General features: G+C 40.0%; 1 protein-coding gene across 1 annotated transcript in view; it reads right to left on the reverse strand.

Annotated features, from left to right (window-relative positions):
- The window catches only part of SPAG6 (sperm associated antigen 6), a 37,536-nt gene extending 16,228 nt beyond the window's left edge, over positions 1 to 21,308 (reverse strand). Inside the window, exons 1-4 of the mRNA XM_027658706.1 lie at positions 21,212 to 21,308; positions 21,017 to 21,112; positions 10,173 to 10,339; positions 6,495 to 6,678 (exon numbers count right to left, since the gene is read on the reverse strand). Coding sequence (XP_027514507.1) covers positions 6,495 to 6,678; positions 10,173 to 10,339; positions 21,017 to 21,112; positions 21,212 to 21,236 — 472 coding nt within the window. The 5' untranslated portion in view covers positions 21,237 to 21,308. The remainder of the gene's footprint in view (positions 1 to 6,494; positions 6,679 to 10,172; positions 10,340 to 21,016; positions 21,113 to 21,211) is intronic.
- Between the last annotated feature and the right edge of the window lie 661 nt (positions 21,309 to 21,969).

The raw sequence follows: 21,969 nt of genomic DNA on the forward strand, positions 1-21,969 counted from the left end.
AAAAGGGGAGGGTGTAGTTCACTGTCTCGACATCTGCATTTCAAATCAGCCCTCCTGGTTTCATAAACCGTGTGGACCAATCCACAACTGAAAAGAATGCAGGTCAATAGATGGACCCCCATTTACATGCACACATTTGAGGTAGATTAGGCTGAAATGGTTTGTTATTCTGTTTTCTTTTTCTTTTTTTAAAGTAAGCAGATGTCAGCTGTTTAAACCCTGGCTATTCTACACTGATCAATAGGAAAGCATTTTATGCATGGCTAACAACAACACAGAAAGCCAAAGTACCAAAATTTTACCGACCACCTAATTAGAGAGCATTTTACCCTCTTTAAATGATAAGCAGATATTAGCATAGATCAAATGCCAAAAACAAAAATACAAAAAACATACATAAAAGATTTATCTTTCATAAAAGATTGGGAAAATGGAACTTGCTGATCAAACTAGTCTTTGCTACCATACATGGGATGAGACAGAATTTATACTTTAATGACATGAAAATGTTATCAGACACAATTAGACAAATGAGAAATATCATCAGTGAGATATTGTGTGTCTGAGATTAGCACAATATCCTTAACTAACTGCACCTTATATTAAAAAAAAAAAAAGAAAAGAAAAAAAAATCTGAGCATATGATTAGCTGACATGGACAAAAATTACACTATTAGAAATTCATTAGCTCTCTCTGTGTATGCAGCATTAATCACAGTCCTAAAATGAGAATTACTGAATATCAGAAGCAAAATTTATATTATAACCAAGCTGTGCTATTTTAAAATAGTGTTGAAAAAGTGGTAAAAATCATAGGGGATTCAATAATCTATTAGATTCTTCATTCAGTTTCGCTACACCTTATTACGCATATCCATTATTATCTTTAACATTTATCTTGACTTACAGTACCATGGCAACATATGGCTGTTGTATTTCAAGACTCTAACTTAGCTTTTGATTTATAGTCCATCCATAAAGAGATTTTCATACTAAGAAAAATACAGCATACTTCATTAAATATACATAGACTAATATAGTTTTTCATGAAATCTGTAAGTCATGTCATCATTACATTAATATCCAAATAACATTCCAGACCGGATTTGTTTTCAATTAGTGAGTTACAGCCACACATTGCAACACATGTGATAAGTCAAATATTTACACTATGTATGTTATTTTATGATACAATATTTTAAAGACAATATAAATATTACATCGCAACATTATATTAAATAATGCAGTAATTTTTAGACTAATACAAAATTAACCCTACAAGATTCATTTTTCAAATAACTATTTGACTGAAAATTTAGCATGTGCATCCTCAAAATACATACAAACTGTAAGATTTCAACAAAACTCAAATGTTGTATCTTCAGTTTTACAAATTTGAAGTGAAATGTACCTGAAATGCATGTAAAAACAAATCTGAAAACTACCCACTGTCAGCTTTTCATGGAAAAAAGCCATACTCAGTTTCTTCAGATTGTGTTTTGATGTGTTTTGGTACAGTGACCAAGTGGAATACATTGTGATCTACTGACCAACAGTCCAGATTAATCCATCTGACTGTGCCTCAGAAGCAACTTCACACCAACCAACTCAGTTGCCTACAGTCTGCTAGGAAATGCTAATAGCAAGAATATGAGGTCAAGAGGGACATGGTACTAATTAGAAGAATGGGTTTCTTTGATGCCTTATGAGCTAAAATCACAAAGTTCAAGCAGGGAGAGAAAAAGCAATACTTTAAGGTCACAGCTACATCCAGGCATGCAAAGTAGCCATAAAAGTTATTTGAAAAGAGCTAACTAAATCTGATTCAATTTAGATCAGCTGTTGCTGTTAGAAGTCTGATATCATTTAAATACTGATGGTTATTGTTGGTCATGGGTAATTAAATGGTTGTTCTTCCAGTGGTGTTTATAAGGTTCATGGCTAATAACTTACCACATGGAGGGCTGGACCATGTGTCAAAAGACAGACAGGTTGTAAATGGACTCTCAGAAAAACAGAAAAGCTAAAGAAAAAAAGAAAATATAGGACTTCCCATGACATTTACCTGCAAACTCAGCCCAAAATTACATATCTAAGTATTAATGATTCTATTATAAATTGTAATTCTTCTTTTTTTTCCTCAAGAAAAGGCTCAATTAACCTTGCTACTTGGTAGAACATCTTTAATGCAGACTATATACGAAAGGATTCATTGAACTTTTCCATCCAATTACAAACACAGACAGAAGTGGGTGAAAAAAATGAAGACTGAGGCGTTAGAGGAGAGAACAAAGTTGTCAACAAGAAATTTTTCAAAACAAATATTCAGCCAAAAGAAAATTAAATTTTTATAATTTGAAACAAATTACAAAAATACTTTTCCAAATACTATGCCAAGGCTGCATTATAAGGGCAGAGACAAGACTGATAGCTAAAGAGGAGAAAGGCAGCAGAGAAAAACTAATGTATGAATCTCATTTAATTCCACAGAAGGTTTTGAAAACCCTAGGCTTGGAACTTCATTTTGAAGTACAGCTCAAGGAACCTGTCCAACTACATGATGATAAAGTTCAACTCCCTCCATGAGTGCAAGTGCTGAGAAACAAGAGAATTAAGGCTCAAAACCAACCATAAATTAATTGCTTTTGCCCAGATCAAAAAAAAGATTTTAGAAAATGGAGACACTCTAGACAAGACTGAAATGGATGTAGAAGAAAGACTGATAAGAGAGTCTTTAGAGTTTAAGATGTCACCAGTTCAACTAGAAGTTGTACTAGGGTTGCACTGATTTGTGTCAATACAAAAGTACTCATCAGGGACTAAGAAATTAATTCAAAGTAGGTTGAGGCCTCGTCATGAGTTTATGTGATCAGGACAAGTGGAAAGCTAACAAAGAGGAGTGAAGATCCTAACTACATACCCACTGAAATCAATGGAAAGTCTTACAGGATTATTCTAAACTGTTTTAAGGTGTTAAAAAAAAAAAAAAACCATACTAACTTTAACTAATGTTAATATGTCAGCAATAATAGTATGGATAAAGCAAAAAATATTAGGGAAAAAAGATGAGAGTGAGAAAGTGAATGTGCAGGTAGTCCTGGACAAGGAAAATTGGCTCTGAACAATATCACATTCATACAGTGGAGCAGCAGCAAAACCTTTGGTTGGGAACAAATGCAAGTTTCAGTTCAGACCAGGGTTCTCAAACAGACCCTGCTGTGGTAGCAGGTGTATCCACAGGAAACAACGTGTTTTAACCAAATAAATCACAAACACTGTATTTTTCTGAGGACTGTGTGACCATGTAATGGCCACATAGGAAGACTCTAAACCCCACAAGTAGCCCAAAGGCTGCACTTCCAAATCACAGGTTTATGGAGGCCACTACAATCACAGTGCTAAAGATTCCACTGGAACCAGTGGGAAAACCTTTCATCAGGAGAAGGATGGAGGTTAGGCTCAAATCACTCATGAGCTCAGCAACCTGGTCTAATCTTGTAGCAGACGCTGCTTAGAGCAGGAAGCTAGACTAGAGACCTCCCAAGGTCCCTTCCAAGCTGAGCTCCACTATGATCCAAAGTGTACCACTGTATGAGAGAAAATGAGCAACACTCTTAGCAATATGATTGAGTATAAATAGTGGGGTTTTTTTGGTTTCCTACCAATTTACAATATACTGAAACAGGTGTGAGACAATTAATAAATTACACCTATAATGTAGGCAAAGAAAATGGAAAGCCAAATTATTTGCCTACTTCAAACAAAAGAATTTTGCCTTTTAAAAGTAACTGAATATGGTATAAGTAAAGTTTACAAAATATTTTTCATGGACTTGATGGCATTTATGGTATTTCAAACACTTTACACTTCTTTTTAAACACAAGTATTAGAAATAATGAATGGCAAAATTACAGCACACTGATCTCTACACTTTGGAGTTAAGATCAGCATCTGAAATTCATCTCAAAGATGAACTTCTCTTCAAGAACGAGGAGAACTGCAAGAGCAGTTCCTAAATTTTGGAATCTGACCTGGCAGGATTTCTTGTGTATTGAAATCTCATGAGATATTTGTTTTGACCTAAAATCTCACAAGCCTTCGGGAGACATCTGTTCACAGAAACGAAGAGATTGTTGGATGAAGTCAGTACAGAACTTGCTAAGCAGAGAATGTTTCCATCAGGAAAAATAAAAAAAGAAGAAAATCCTTGATTTCTCAAAATGGAAGTCTTTTCATGGAACATACATTGCAGTTCTTAGACAGCAGATTTACCAGATCATGGATGGAATTTCTGATTAAAAGTAGAGAGACCCTCACCACTGCAAACAGTTATCACTGAATGCTGGGAGCCTTTGATTGCATTTAGGAAGACAGAGGGTCACATCCTATCTAACACAGATCAGAACTTGAATCTGTCTTTCACATACATCCCAGAGATGTATGTTGTAATTACTGAACTTTTCTTGCTGGGCCAAATAAATCTCCCTATCCCCCAGTTTTTTCAAGAGAGAGAAAAAAAAGTCTCAATATTATCCCAGTTTGGAACTGAAACAATTTTTGAAACTGAAAAACCTTTTATGGGTGGGGAAAACCATTTCACACCCAGCTTTATTTTAAGCTGCATTATGTGTCCACAGAAAGTTAATGACAAAAAATTATAACTGCCAAATTTTGTCAACACAAGCATTTGAGTCTAATCCAGAGTTTCTTGAACAGTAAACACCAGATGTTGATAAGAACAAGTTCACTTATCTCTGTATCCCATCTCCAACAATATCCTGTTGCAAAGGCATGCTTGTAGGAGTGTAAGAAACATACCATACAGAGAGTGATCTTTTCTCAGTATAACGCCTCTACTTTCAATAATCATATTAGAGACTTCCTGTGACTGTGTTATAAAGCAAGGTAAATCCTCTAAATTAGCTGTAGCTGGGCAGAGGAAGAACAATTTTTCCAGGGATCTTTTGGTGGGGTTTTCTGGGGCTTCGTTTGCTGGTTTTTTGGGGGTTTTTCACTGATTGCATCTAGTGATCTGTCTATGTCCTCATGCTTGCAGCTTGGTAGCACATTTTCAACCTGATTTCTGAAAATGCTGTTCTTATTGCTGTTGTAAATTGACATAAGGTATGCACCCATTCACCATCAGCCAATAAATTATTCATAACCATGGAATAAAAATTTGTACGAAGAATTTGTTGTCTTCAATACCCCCACATCACCTCCATCTTTGCAAACAATGCTGTCACAGAGTGAACTGGATCACCCTAAAGATCCATCAGCATTCATGCAGTGAATAGCATGAAGGGTAATTGAAGTGAGTCAATATTGATTTACTGACATAACAAAACTACAGAAATGTTTATGTTAAGAGTAACACAGACACAGACACACTATACACATTTACACAAATGAACACTTTTGATATTTAAATAAGTATATTTCACATGGAAGGAACAATTATTTTCCACCAAGGGTGGGATTCAATCCTGGTGACCAAAAGACAAAAAGATCTTTACCAGAGAGGTGCCCCAAGAATTAATCTGTTCCCCAGAAAATGCAGTCTGTTAGAAAGGTGCTAACAACTTTGGAGACTGTCTCAGCACTTTAACCCTCTAAGTGGGAAGGAGGAATCCCTCATGCCTTCCGCAGTCCAACAGTTTGCATTGATTAAAGAAATAAAATCACTTTCACAGTCTATGTACATTTTAGAGCCAAGCATAAAACCATGAATTAATGTTATGATCCTAGAATTAGTTTAATTTCAAACAATATGAACCCTAGCCATTTCTCCCACTCCTTCCAGACAGCAGTTTCTTCCCTCAGTTCTTTGATTCATAGCTCTAAACTTTTACTTGAACTATATAAATAGCTGGTAAAAGAACTATCAACTACATGGACCAGCTTTTAAATAGGAACATGACACCGCCAGTGAGTTATACAACTGCCTGTGAGACAGCAGTGAACTGCTCAATATTGGATTCCTAGGATCTATTCCTGACTCTCAGAGAGGAGTGTGGTCTACTGGCTAATGATAATATAGTCACTGCAATGAATTTGGCCTATTTATCCTGCAAATACTGCTGTAAGCTGAATGAAACTTGCTTCTCCCTAGGCTTGTCCATTCCACTATGTATATAAAGTAAGAACTAATGTCAAGCAAAAGAACCTTTGTTCCGCAGTAACACTCACACAATACATAAAGATTCAGAAATTTCTTCATGAAGATGAATAAAGCAGTGTCCTTTCTTGGCTGCAGGCCAAACACATCTCCTCTTAGAGCACTTCTCACAACCAGGCACTCCTGGTGTCAGGTATGCCAGTTTCCCACAAAAGGTACAGCATTGTAGGAATGGTACAGTTACATTAGGGTTTTATCCCAAATTTAGAATTTTATAACAGAAGAAAAAGCATCTTATTCTATTTATCAAAATCATGCAATTTATTGTAATTATCACATAACATTAAGCTGAAAGATAACATGTGAAACTTGTTACCTGGATTGTGTCGGGCAATATAATCAAAAGCCCAACATGCACCTTCTTTGACTCCAGGGTCAAAGTCTTCCAAGCAAATCACCAGCGTTTCCAGTGCTCCACTCTGAACTACTGCCTGAGCTAGCTGTGGAGAATGTTTAGCAATTGCTCTTAGCACAAATGCAGCTGTTTTCTTGTAGTAACGCTAGACAAATCAGAAAAAAACAAAGCAAACAAACTTTCACTAACATTAAGTAGTTCAAAGCATAATACAGTACAGATGTGCCTAAATTAGACGTTTTTAGTAGCAGCAATATCTCATACCAATCCAAATCAGGACCACTAGCATCACACAAACAACGAACCTACAGTTCTTTGAGACAGCTCACGATCTAAAATCTACAGTAAGAGCATAAACAAACAGAAAAAACGAGAGGGCTAAGAGGATATGGGGAAAAGATAATAGTCTAGATAAGCCTGTTTGTTCAAGTGAGTAGTGAACGACAAGAGCTGCAAAAACAATAGCTCTTAACATATTTAACCAGATTATACAGGTTATGCAGGGCAAGCTCCTAAAATAATTCTACCCATCTGTGATACTAGCAAGGTTTTACAATTTCTAATGCAGATACCCTCACAACATCTCTATGAGAAAACAATGTTTACATTTACAAACAGGAAACTAAAAGCATTAGATCCAATAAAAGGGTTTAGGATCTGAATCCTGAAATGCCTAAATACTGCCTAAAGTCCACAGCTAAGATCCTGAAAACCCATCCCTCCAACACCCAATACTGAGTGAACCTACGTTTTGATCAAGCAGCCTGCAATTTTACTCCTGCATGTGTGCAGAAACAGCTCATTTTGTACAGGACTAAGCACTTTGGCACCTCTGTCATAAGTGCAAGCAAGTCTAAGCTCTTGTCTCAGTTCTGTCCATCCTCCTCAGTGCTGGACCAAATACATGTTTTGAGTATTTAATATATGACACTGCACAATCATGGGGTTCCCATGTAAACTGCAACAGTAGTTGTAGTTTCTTCTAAAAGCATAGGTAAAGTCTTTCCCCAAAAGTCACATTTCAGTCTCCTCTTGCAGCTTCACAACACTCATTGGGGTGTGGAAGCTGAACATTAAGTTTCTTCCACTGCCTTATAGTTTAAAAATCTAGAGCCTGGTTAAAGTACTCCAGCCAGAGAAAACTGTGTCGTGAGACAGCTCTCCTCCCTCGTGAAGGGCAAAATTCATAGGGACACAAGTAACCTACTGCTATGTTCACGTGCCCAGAGTATGGTCTCCAGCCTGGCCATTGACAAATCATCCCTATGGACAAGCTCTAGAGGACTCTTCCTCCACATGCCACCCGGCTTTGATCTCATCCCAAGATGACTGATTCTCCCCTGCTCTGCACAGGGAGCCTGGGCACTTTATAGTGCTAGATTCCTACTGTCAATATACCCAAAATTTAAACAATGCAAACCCCACATCCCTTTTGGATCAAGTCCAGAAAAACAAAGAACCACGTCAGTGGTTTTTTGCATCCTGTACGGTGCCCAAACACCTTCAAAAGTCTGATCTAAAGCACTAAGGTATGGCAACAAAGAAGTACCTGCAATGGCCCCACAGGAAGCAAAATGGACCCAGGCCACTCCCTGGCCCTGAAGGAAGGTGACAGCATATCACATTCATCCACCTGAACTCCTCTTTCCTCAAAGCACAATGGCCTTGTCTATGCTACTGGAAACTGTCCCTGCCTTGTGTTATCTTTAAACCATGTCCAGGCATTGTTGAGTAGTCTGATGGCTGGCACTGGCTAAAACCACATCAGAGAGCCTGTTAATGATTAACAAGCACAGTCATCTTCCAGTGCTCAAACACATGGCCTTACCTTCCTTAGTTTACCAGTAATGATATAATTTCTTAATGCCAAAAATCCAGTCTTCTAAGTTAAGGCCTACAAGCAGGTACATTAAATATAATTTACAAGCAAAGCATTAGACCTCATTTAGGGGGAAGAGAAGTTAAGGGAAACAGAACAGAAAAATGGTCAAATTCCCAGATGATTTAAGTTACCCCAAGTTTTGATGAACTCAATGGAGCTATAGTTGTTTTATATCAGTCTATGTCTGTGCAAATATGGGTATGTTATTTCTGTTAATTATGCTCCTGGCAAAGAAAAACATTTCTTTGTTTTTATTATTCAAAACACATTATTTACAAACAAATCATATTCACAGGCAACAGTCAAAACACACTGTAAAACCAGATTTTGCTCTGTTTAATTGATAAAACATTGATCTGGGATGTGACCCTGTAACTGTTCTCCATAAATCAGTAGAAATAGTATTCATTGTGTGCTCAAAGAACCTCATCCTTAAATATAGATGTTGATACATTAAGATTGAGTGGAATGGAAATGTTTTCTTTTGCCTATGGGAAGTAGCAAACTGTATGCATTGCTAAACTCTGCATGAACTGGATAATGAGTTTCACTTGCTCTCAGTCACCAAGGCATATTATGCTTTCCATGACCTCAAACTAGTCTTGCTGCTGCCCCAAGTAATTCTGAATTACAGCTATCTGAGTGTAGTGACAGCATGGGCAGTAACATGGAAGAGATAAATCAGGGTACTCCAGCTAATTTAGTGAGAGGTTTGAGTTGTAGTGGGGGGATAGTTTCCAAACTAACACAGAGGGTAGTTGTGTTCCACTTCTTCCCTTAAAAATAGAAATAAAATAATCAAAATGCCTATAAACTTGTCTAATTAAAACCTTAACTTTCTTTCCACACTACAACAGTATCTTGCCATCAAAGTTTTTCTTTAGGTTTTTTTTCCCCCATGATTAATGATTCTATATGCACAAAAAATATGCAATGAGTACTTACATCTATGTTTTCCTCAAAAGACTGAAAATTAAAATATATAGCTTTCCAAATTGTATTTCCATTGAAAACCTACTTCTTCTAAATCAAAAGCGCAACCTTAGCATGGCCATGATATCAGTGCACTTAACTCTCAGCTGTCTCTCTCCAGTTTTTAGGAACCTTACTAGAAAGTATTTCTGTTAATCTAGGTTAGCATCACTGGAAAATCAAAGCTGGAGGAGACATGGAGCTTGAAGAAAAATGTGTAAAAGGGAGTAAAAGAGACCACCAGATGTATTTGCATTGCAATTGTGACTATACCTTGTTTGGTTTTGACAAATATGAAAATGAAAGCCTTCTAGTATATTTTTCTATGCCAGTGGCTTGATATTTCTCATGCTACAGATTTCCAAAAGCCTATGTTTGGAGATATCAAATATTTCATTACAGAAGTTCAGGCTTTTTATATGTATTTTACAATTGTCTGGTATTATTGTCAAATCCTAGTCAATTACCACCCCAGCTTTCAAATTGTCTCATTTTTAAAGAGAGAGCTTTTACAAAGCATCACTCAACATTTTAAAAACATTTCAGTGCAATGAATGTATTTCCTATAGTGCATTAAACAGTAATACGATATTTTAAAGTCAAGCTTATTTGAAGTCAAACTTAGGCACACAGTGATCTCACAGAGGTTCAAACACACATGCTGCTCTGACTTCAGTACATTTAATGTCATATTAGAATAACAACAGATGCTGATACAGAAAGATTTCCCCTTCCCTGTGCAATAGTTAAAAAAAATATTACTTAAGAAAACAATCATGCCTTACATTCTCCTCAGGCAATGAACGCACGAGCTGTGGAAGAACGCCTGCCTTCACAACTGCCTCTGCCAAGTCCACATTATAATCAGCAAGTCTCCCGAGACCCAAGGCAGCAGTCTGTCGAACACTTGGGACAACATCCAGCAAAAGAGGTCTCAGCAAAGACACTACACCTGAGTTACAGCAAGAAGAAGAAACCCCATTCGGTAAGCAGAAATTTTTCTAAACGTTTGCCTTTATTCATAAAAACCTACTCTTCCAGGTAATAAGAACATGTAGGAAATCCAGGTGTTCTGCTGAAATGAAGTTGGCACTTGGATAGCACTGCTGACTGTTTCTGACCATTTTTCATAGGTACAAAACAATTCTGAAATATAAAAAAGTCACATGTAGAAATAAGCTGTATTCAAATATCTGTAAAATACATGTCTTAAAGTTTACACAAGAAAATAAGGTATATTCAAACATATATAAAATGCGCATGTTCACATATTCATGGGAAACTCCATCCAGAGGTCCTGGTGAGAAGACATTGTCTTGTCACTCATTTATCATGCCAGCAGAACCTCTCTTGGCATTTTGCACCAAATTACATTTCATCTGTTATAAGCAATGACTTGGAGACCAAAATCCACACTATATTATACTCCAGATAGAAGAGCCGAAGATTTTCTTATCATCTTTATGATATGCTTCCACTGATGAGTTCACAGTGTATCAGTTAAGCATAAAGAATATGAAAGTACCAGTGAGGGGAACTATAAGGAACTGAATTACTGGATTACAAAATGGTAAGTGAAATGGAGCTCAAACAGGAAACCCAACCCCAACCTTTTATATGCAGTGATGGACCCCCAACAGATTACTACCAACCAGAAGAAAGATCTCAATGTGAGAGCAGACATGTGGAGATACCAGCTCTTGCTCAGTAGCAGAGAAGAAACTTTACCCACAGAAGTACACAGGGTACTCAGGATTATCTGGAAAGGGGTAAAAGCCAAAGCAGAGACCATCACTATCCTACATTTAATACCCTCCAGTAGAGCAGAACTGAAAAAGGTTCAGTGAAAGGCAACAAGGATGATCCAAGACGACCAATCTGTATCTGGAAGCTCCTTCTACAGTTAAACTAAGGTTCTTCAATAAGGATAAAAATGAGATTCACTTGGTTAAATAAAAAATGTGATTTCTAAGGTCTGGGAAGGGAAAATCACTTGTGTTGTGATTCTCCAAATGTGCTCTCCCTCTACCAGCCAGCTGCATGAATTAACACTTTAGAACTTTATACCTCAGCCAGAAAGCAGAGCTCTCTGAAAATGCAGATGTGTTACAACAGAATACTGAACAGTCAGAGCTACACACATTATCTTCATATCAGCTTTCTCAGTCCTTTCCACTACACTTTTTTTGGTAACAAAAGGAAAGATTTAGTTGGGTGACTGTGGAGGAAAGCAAGACTTCCCTCCCCAAGGGCTCTTGTGGTTATTAGCAGTGAGCAAAGGTCTTTTAGTGTGACAGTCCCACAACAGGGGATCATTGCCTAATGGAAAGTAACACCCAGGTGTTCAACAGGCACACTATGACAAAGAAAAGCTGAGGACCTCAGAGCAGGGAATAGTGCAAAGGGATGGAGGCTATTAGAAATTACACCCATAGCATACTTCCATATAGAAAGACACTGAAAAGGAAGGAAAAAAAAGTAAGTTGAGCAGCAATATAATTCTCACCTTTATTTTACATTAAAACCAATTGCTCCAAGAAAGAAGAAAATAACCTAATAATCTATACATGGCTCTGAAGGAGCTGGGAGTGCAGAGGTGGAAAAACTAACCATGGAGGCCATGCTGCCCACTAATGAATTTGTGGGAAAGTCAATACTCCAGACAAAAGCTGCACTGTCATGAGAGGTACAGCCTCCCAGCATGTTCACAAGTCAAAATAAAACAGGTCTCAGGAGGGCACACAATAAAAGAAAAAAGAGAGAAGTAAAATAAAATTGTGATGTCTAATAGCACTACAGAAACACCAAATAGGGCTCTGTAACATGCATTAATTGAACATGTATGCGTAGGACCTATGGAACAGATCTGCAACGTAGTTGGCACCTGCTCACACTTCTGTCAAAGCCACTGGGAGCTGAGAGGCCTCCCGTGTACAACTGACAAAAGACAGATCCTCCAGTATTGTAAGATCAACATGAATGCATTTAGCACTTTGCAGAAGTCACTGCTTCAGAATGTGGTCATCATATTGACATCTTCTCACAAACTCCCCAGATAGCAGGTATGGTCTCATTAGCAAGTTATGCTTCATATAAAAAATGCACTAAGTACTTTATATGACAAATTAAAAGTAAAAACAAACATACAAGTTGGGGTCAACACTGTATATCATCTATTACCTTCTAGTAAGTCATCTGCACCCTCTGTGGGAGGGCATTTCTTGTCCTTCCCTCTAACATCAGTTGCATGGTCAAACAGCTGCTGAAATTCCTAAGGGAACCTCATGCTTGCTGTTCTGACTCTGTGTACATTGAAGGTATTTCAGTAAAGCAGGAACAGTTAGAAGTAGTTCACTTGCATTTAGTGGACACATATTACATTTGAGCCCTTGACTTGATATAATATGAAACAAGATTATTTAATAAATTAAAAAAAGGGAGAAAAAAATTTAGTTTTATTGATACAAAAGAGACTGTTAGAAGTGGTTGATGGAGACAGAAAGGAACACTTCAGTGTGCAGTGTCTTGACCCTAAAAAAGCCAAGAGCCTGATGGCTGGGACATTGAACCAGGATGTGTCCAACTGGTAATGTCAGTTCTGGTGATGGTCTTGAAATCCAGTGAAATTTAAAGAGACTAGAATCAGTTTACCCAGGAGCTAGGTCCGGACCATGTGACATGTTTCCGGTCTTAATGACATACCTACACACTGCAAAATGTAAAACCACATACAAGAAAGTTTACACATACATATGCTTCGAGTTGTCCCAAATGTGAGATTTATATAATTTGTATTTTCAAGATTAGTTGACACAGATTTCATTTTTAGAACGGGGTAAAAAGCCTTGAGTCCGGAAATGTTTCCATGCAGCATGCCTCCCCATCACCAATACCATTCATTTCATGGCAGTATAGACTTTGTAAAGTTGGGTGATAACATTTAAGCATCAGCACAAAATGTTCTACTGTGAATTATTTTAGCTGGTGCAGCTTAAAGTGAGGAAAAAGATGAAACGTAAAATGGGAGTTACTGTTTGAAGAAAGGGCACAAGAGGCTACAACAAGGTTAGAAAAAAAAACAGGTTTAGAAATAATAGCAACTGTGCTGATCCTCAAGGAGACTATATTTTCTTAAAATGATGTCTGAATGTGAGAAGAGACAGTGGACAAATAATTATCATAGCAAGAATTTTCGAGAAACAAGACGAAGAAAAATCAATTCCTGTTGTCGTACAAGCCTTATATTGACATCAAATTAACTGAGAATTGAGAGAAGTGCATAGGCCTAGATTATGCCTGCACATTGAACATATCTGAAAGCTTTTACCTTTACTTTCCACCTTCTCTTAAAACCACTTTCTTCCTCTGTGTTGAAATGCTATCCATCATCTCCAACTACTCTATAAGACCAAAGGCTTGAGCAGTTTTCATCATTGTCAGGATTTTTACATCTTTAGCAAACCTAGTATTTCCTTCTTCACAGCACTTAGAAAAAAAAAGAATTAATTCTGTGAGAGCATGGAAACAGTTACACAGATTCTATAGTCTCCACTAAAACATCTACAGGAAAGATATCCACCTTCCCTTCTATGACTTTTGAAGATAGTGCTGAAAAGGGCAGATGTGCCTGAAACAGGATGAAGCTTTCCGGCACTGGCCCCAGCCCAGCTCTTTCTCCCAGAGACAGCTTCATTTGGTGAGCTCCTCTATTTGATCTCTTCCTGTCAACTATCCTGTCTACAGCAAAGTCTACCCCTCTTCTCCAAAGAGGTCCAAGCCAGGAATCCTATCAACCTTTTTAATTAAATTCAAATGTATCTAACATTATCTTAGAGCGGGAAAATAGGCAAGGACCTTCCAACAACTTCCTTTTACTTTACCATTCACCCAAGTGAACAAGGCCGTATAGATCAGGGAGTAACATTGTCTTGCTGCTGAAACTTTAGAACTCTTAGGTCTTCTTCCAAATAAGTCTGTTGTGACAGAAGTAGAAAATTCATTAACTCTAATTCAAAGGCAACCACACGCATAGTAAACTACAAAATAACCATTGGACAAGATTTGTTTTGGAAGAGTTCCCACTAGCACTCAGAAACTGAGTAACAAAGAATTACTGCCAAATATTCTCTCTTGCATCACAGAACCTTGGCTGACCTCAGGCAAGGAATGATTCCTCTTTCTATCCTCAGTTTCCCACTCAGATTTGTTTTAAAGAACGACACACTTTAGAAGCTGAATCACACACTTCTCAAGTGGAACTGTTATGTACAGGCCTGATGTACTTTCTTTTAGCAAGCAAATGTTGGCTGCTGCCTATCTGGGGAAAAAAAAATCACTCAGGGCAGCAGCAGGTTCCAAATTTTTTTAATTTTAAGTTTCTGTAGCCAAACAAATAGTCACTATTCTGGAGAGAGCAATCTTTGCTTGGTCATTTTGATTTCTTGGGGAAAATCACCTGGAATCCATGCAGAATACTTCTGCCCTCCTCCCATCCTCATCAAATCCTTGTCAAACCTGACTAATCACAAAACAGAGAAACATCACTACATTGGAAATTCTTTCCATTTCTGCACCTGAAGATGACCACTCCTACCCTATTCTCCTTCCTTAAAGGAAAGCTTATTTCTGTTTTAAAAGGGCAGATGTGCCTGAAACAGGATGAAGCTGTTTCACCCTACACTACTGCTGTTTCTGGACTCCCTCTTGTCTTGAAGATTCTGTCCTTCTAATTTATGTTTTGGATCAAAGATAACATATCACTTTTGTTTGCTACCTCTTACATTAAGAACATTTACTGAGCTAACACTGGCACTCATACATTTATCATATCAGCTTCATTTTTCAGAGCTCCTCATGTCAAATTCAGCTGATTTAACAAGGAAATACAATGGAAATTTATTTCTGCCTCACCCCAACTCCCTATCTTCAACTACCCTTTGTTAGAAGCAGCATAGCAGTGAGTTTTAAGTCTCCTCCTTGAAACAAATTTCTCAGAAGGGTAGTAAGAGAGAATTTTCACACTCACTCATCTCGACACAGCCTCTTCCAGAGACAACACAGTATGCATGTCTCAAGTACAGACTCCTCAAGTGTGACTCTCCATGAGAAAGGACTCCTCACTGCAACAGTTCCATGCACAGCACAACTACAATCCTTCAAAGATCAAAGGGAACATGAATACAGTTTGGTAACAGAGACTCTGGGTAATCAAGTAATTTGTACAGCAATTACCAGATGGTGTGGGACATAATGCAGATTCACTTTGACAGTATGACTGGAGATTTCTGAAGGATTGAGGAGCAGTAAGTTTCTCCTCCTTAGATGCCAGACCCTGCTTCTACATTAATGAAGCATAACTAATCCTGTTCCAAGAGGATGAATTTCTGAAAATACCTCTCAAGGGGGTATTAGTGACCACCACACAATCCTACACAGACACACCAAAACCAAGGTGGTCACAAGAAGTTGCTTCTTTTTAATGGCCACTTGTTAAGATGAGACTGAAGTTTCTAACAAATTCCAGTTTTGACATTTTACTTGCAAATTTCCAAGCAGGACAAGAGACTGAGAAGAGGAGGAATACTGGAGCAGTTGAGCTTCCATTTCATTGAGTTACAGAAAAAGCCAAGTCCTCCAGCTTCAGTTGCATTTACTTTCTCCTTTCATCTCTCTCATACTTTCCTTAATACACAGCCTCCTTCTTCTTTTCATCAGGTACCACCATGCCATCAAGCCTTGAGGAAAGCCACTCTCCACACCTGATCTGCTACAACTCCCAAGACAACCTTTTGCCTTTCTTGCCACATTGCATAGTCCTCCCACACTTCTCCTGCCACCAATGCTCAGCAAAACTTTTAACTCCAAATCAAAATAATTTAAAAAACCCAAACAAACACTCCCCCCCAAAAAAACAAAACTAACAAACAAAACAAAACAAAACAAAAAACCCTGTATGCATCCTTCACAAGAGAGGACACAAACCCCAGTGTTGAAACTGGCTACATGGGGGCACTGGAGTCTGTTATGCATATCCACTTTCAAGGTCCAAATGTTCCCAGTAAGCTTTCTATAAAGTACTGTGCTATCAAAGCACATTCTTTAACTTATGCAAAATGTGGAACTATATCCTAAAATCACTTCCCAGAGTCTGATCCTAATTATACAGGGCCAAGCGTCCGATTATCACATTCAAAAATGGTACATTTAAGATATGTACACTAGAAAGAAAAGTTGATGGGCAGAAAGACTCAGTTGGAGGAGTGGAAATTGATTTGATCAGCCTTTCCCCAATAACAAAGGCTCCTAAAATGACTCCAAAGATGTGGAAATATGGCTCTTAAAACCTGTCACCAGTTAGCTCTGAAGGCAAGAGAGACCTAACACTGATGCCAATCACCCTTTACTTACATAAAAACAAACCACGAAGTAGGGGACAATCTGCCATGCCACAAGGGTTTGTGGCGGAGCCCCAGTCTGACTCAGATGAGCCCTGCCCCCAAGCTATAGCCTCTTGCCAACATGGTGAGGAACAAACACAGGAGAAAATGCTCAAAGGTAAGGAGAGGAGAGGGCTTAGTCCTGGAGTATAAGGCCTCAGAAGCAGCTTGATATCAAGCATAAGGGAGAGGAGACCTGGGCTCAGGGTCGTGGGCTGATGGAGTGGAAGGACTGCTGGAAGAGACTCGCTGGGAAAGGATCTTCCTTTACACTGACATTTTGGAACTTTCTTGGAACCCTGCAGACTGCTCAGCACGTAGGTAAGGCAGAGGAACCACATTTGAAGTTATCTGCCCTAGATGATAAAACCACCGTAGCAGCAAAGAGAAGGGAACCCAGGCATGTGGGGCCCCAGCACACAGGCTGCTGTACCACACAGCTTCAGAGTTCTTTTTCCACATTCCATACTCAGCTTTCCCTATGATTTCCACAGCCGTTATGCTTAAGAACGTGATTAGCCCCAAGAAAGGGGTTAAAGAGCTGATCTTGTAATATCTTTAAAGTCAAAGGCTAAATTGCAAGACTAAACTGTTTCTTAATCACAATGATGGCCTTAAATAACTTACATATTAAAAGCAACATTCTCATCACCGTATATTCTAATGCAAAATAAATAAATAAAAAACAGTACTGTCAGATAATTCAAAAATGAATACCTAGATGTAATTCAAGTCTTACTCTAAGTATTAAACATGAATTGTAAATGCCTCTAAAAAAAAAAATCAAAACAAAATGCTATTTCAATGGATTTCACTGCGTTTCAAAAGGCAAAGAAGAATTAGACCCTCGGTGACTACCACTCTTAGAAACATATTAGAACCAGCTCAGGCTTTCTCCTACGTCTTTTAAAAGACAGACAGCTGCCTAAATCTCAGTGCAAGAAAGAGAACTCAAATTCTCCCAAGTTCTGCCACTATAATTGAAAATAGTCTGTTTCTAGGATTTTAAATTTTGGAAGGATGAGGGGGCGTGGAGCTGAATAATGCATTCTAGTACCAAACTTCATGAGCAGTAGCTGCCAAATGAATAGATTTATTTTTAAAGTGTATGTTTAAAACTGCTACTATCAAAGTAGCTTCTCCAATTAGTCAACAGGCCTCCAGAAACAAGATTGTCATTGTTTCACATGTATATTTACTAAATGGAAAAGGTTTAGAAGTTTTGGAGGAGATTTTTTTTTCAAAGTATCCACTAATTAAATATTCAAATGACAAACCCTGTAATTACTATTCATAGTAGAATTTAATAATAAGAAACAACTTTATCAAAGCCAGCCAGAGAGTTGGAAAACACACAGGAATGAATTCCAAGACAAAGGAATTTCTCTGATCATTCCTTGAACACCCCTGCCACCAGAAAGCTGTTAAGCTCCCAGGCACTAACCCCCCAGGACATTCCTGACCAGGACAGAGCCAGTGCCATGTAAATGTGTCAAAGTCCAGGGATAGATTCCAGTTCCCTGGCAACTTTGAGGATCTCTGCTCAGTAGGAAAAGCAGCTCCAGAACTTGATGAGAGAAGAGAGATGCCCTAAAAAAGGTGGGTTTCCTGTCGGCCCTCTCCGACCTTCTTTCCAGCTTCCCAGCAGTTTTCTTTACAGGTCATACAATAACAGTACCTTAAGGTTTCTCAACAGCCAAGCCAGTGTAAGGAACTCCTGCCTTTGATCCTGGCTACTTGCTCCCCTCTAGGCTGCAGTCTCCAAATTTGCAACAATACCACTGCTTGTACCTGGTCTAATACCACAGAAGTAGGGTTTATAGCGTAGTAGAGAATAATTTTTTCAATATACTTCCATCTTTCCTTATGTTACATGGTGTCCAGAACACCTCCACAAAGAATAAGGTCTCAAACTAGTCTTTATTTTTCTTATAAGACATTAAGTATTTATAAGGAGGACTTCTAAAATGGGATCAGATGCTTTATTCCTTGAGCACTGATCTTTCACTGTTGCCAGTCTGAATTCTTAAGGGCTCAATTTTGTTCCAATTCAAAAGTCACTGTAATCTTGCCTTCTGCGCCAGCCAGCAAAATACTAAGCCCTGACAACTTCTGAGATCCAACAAAAGAACCCTGCAAGGTGCCCCTGACTCCTATAGCTAATATAAAATGACAGCAAAGACTTTCCTCATCTTCTTAAAAGTGATCTCCATAAGGAATGGCTAGAATTCCTATTCACCAGAATAAGAAACAAGCCCCTCAATCACTTTATGTATGGATTTATACAGAGATATACGTATAGACAAACATCTTTCTTAAATCATTGCTCCAGTGCTCAAGACCATAAAAGGTACATCAGTGATGTGCTAGACAGCTGTGTCTCAAAATATTTGTACATGGGTTTTAATAAAAGGACCAAATCACTTTTATTTAGTGGGAGGTTTAAAAAAAAAAACAAACACATTTGATTTAGGAGGAGGGTTTAAAACCTGTATCTAGCACATCCAGAAAAGGTGAAAACTAACAGCTATCATTTCAGTTATATAACTACACAGTATTTTTAAAGGCACAGGTGCGAAAGATGATAAAATATTTATGGTCCATTCAAACAAATTGTAATAGGAAACATCATATTTGCAGACATTCCCCTCTTTTCCAGCATCTGAAAAACTAAAGCCTGTGGAAAAGCAGCTCAGAACTAGAAAGAGCCAAGAAAGATAACCTACACAAATGCACATTCCCACAGAGCCTGATCCCCGTAAAATTAACCTTCAGACCAACACCAGCTCTGTGCAGAAGGAAGTTTTGGGCCTCTGAACTGATTAATTGTTCTGCACAAGTAAGACATCAGTTCTGAAGTAGTTATCAACCAGATTATATCAAATAATTATTTTAAGAAGAAATGCAATGCAATGGAAGTTAGCTTGGCACTTTGATTGCTTTCTTTAAATAGAAACTTTCTGCATTTTTAAATATGCTGAGCCTGCCTAAATGGGATCTCTCTCTGTGAGTTGGTAAAACCAGAACTGTAAGGGACACAGAGGGACCTCTTTGTACAAATAAGACATAAATTATTCCTATAGCCAATATGTCCCTTTGGTAAACATGGATCACTTGTGTAAACTATAGCAGTGGCATTAACTCACTGGGAGATTATAAACAAAACAAAACCAAAAAAAATCAAGAGCCACAGCAAAGTAATACAAAAGGCTTGGTGTCAACATGTCACTCCCATAATCAAAACAAATGTTTCTTTAGCAAGAATTAAAGTGATAGATATTCAATAAAACCATTTTAATAAAGTTGTAAATACAATAACAGAAAGTTGTAAATATTTACACCAGTGGCTTTCATTTTTTGTTTGCTTTTTTGATACCATTGTATTTGAGAAAAGACTGACAGTTTTACTAGGTCTGGGAAACAAGTATTAAAACCAAAATCTAGACAAACCAAAACATAACCAATTCATGAATACCACATGGCAAACCAACAATTGATCTATACCACATTTTCAAACTGTCATTCAGATAATCGATTACCAAGCACCTCTTTTTCTTCTTTTAAGCTCAGGAACTTTGGCCGAGCAGAGTGGGTCTGCCAGATGCCAGCAGCACAACAGCTGGTAGAAGTGCTCCTGCAGCTCCTCTTTCTAAAAATGTTCAATTTGGTTCACGACATCCCATGACAACAATATAACAAAAGCAAATCCCTCCCAAACTGAACAAATCTGCTGACAGAAAGTATCGAAGAATTAAGGAACAACTTTTAAAGCCGGTATAAAAATAGTTTAATCTAAAGTAGGACTTCCTTGGCAACTCAGTGCTGGTTTCGTCGGGAAATCCAAGTTCTGGACTTTACATAAAGCTACATTGGAAGCTAGAGGAAGTAAATGAAGAAATGGGTTATACTGAGAAATTTTCCATGAAGTAAACACGAGATGACAGCCAGAGACACCCCACTCCGCACAGACCTGCGGGGCACCCGCCCGCCGCTGACCAGAGCAATCAACTTCCCTCGCGCCGCGGGAGACTCGGCAAAAAAAAAATCTGGAAAATAAATCCTCGGTAACAGAGTGGCCAACGGAGGAGGAGGGGAAGAAAGAAAAAAAGACCAAGGAAAGGCCCCGGCGGCCCCGCGGGACCCCGCAAACCCCCGCGGCCACGCCCCGCCCGGCCCCGCTGGCCCCCGCGTACCTGCGCTCCGCAGGGTCTCGATGCTCTGCGGGCGGGCGGCGAGGTCGGCCACCCCCTGCACGAACTGCGTCCGGGCGCGCTGGTACTGCTCGAACACTGCGGGCGGCAGCGCCAGGGCGCCGGGTCAGCCGCCGGGCGGGGGCCACGCCGACCCCCGGCCCCGCGGCCCCGATCCCAGCCCCGGCCCCGGCCTACCTTGCAGGACCTGGCGCTGGCTCATGGCGGCGCCGGGCGGGCTCCGCGCCCGCGGGGATTTCCGCGCTGTGGACGCGTCTCCCCGGCAACCGGGCGGAAGCGGAGCCGCGGGGGGCGGGGCTTCGCCCGTGACGCAACCGCGCCCTCCCGCCGCTGCCGCTGCCGCTCCGCCCCGCGGGCTCCGCGCGGTGCCGCCGGCCGGGCCCGAGCCCGGGGGTGACGGGAGGAGATGGGATGGGCTGCGGGGCCCCGGGCTGTGCCCGGCTGGTGGCGGATCGCACACGCGTGTCACACGCTCAGGTGCCGCTACAGGTGCGGGTATCGGCACCTACGGAGGTGCCCGGGGCCGCGCGGACCGACAGCCCCGCGGAGAGAGGACCGCCACTGTGCCACACACACACAGCTCCCGTGGGGGGCGCGAACACGACGTGACATAAAAACGTGTGCAGGAGCTGTGTGCGCTCACCTCTCACCGGGAGCTGCTGCCCCAGGAGCGCCGGGAAAGGACGGGCACGGGCAGGGAAGGCGCAGCGCCCGCAGGACGGTGCCGGGATCAGCGCAGGGACGTGTCCGGGCGCAGCCGAGGCGCGGCCCCGGTTCCCGCCCGGCGGAGGCTTAGGGGGGTGTCGGACGGCCGGGCCAGGGCCTGCCCGCCCCCGCCGGCACTGGGGAGGGGCGGCACGGCCGCCCCGCCGGTGCACGCCGGTGGGACGCGCTGCTCCGCCGGGAGCGAGTCCGTCCGCTGCTGCGCAACTTGC

Source organism: Corapipo altera, unplaced genomic scaffold, assembly GCF_003945725.1.
Source record: "Corapipo altera isolate COAL_440 unplaced genomic scaffold, ASM394572v1 63, whole genome shotgun sequence".
Lineage (NCBI taxonomy): Eukaryota > Metazoa > Chordata > Aves > Passeriformes > Pipridae > Corapipo > Corapipo altera.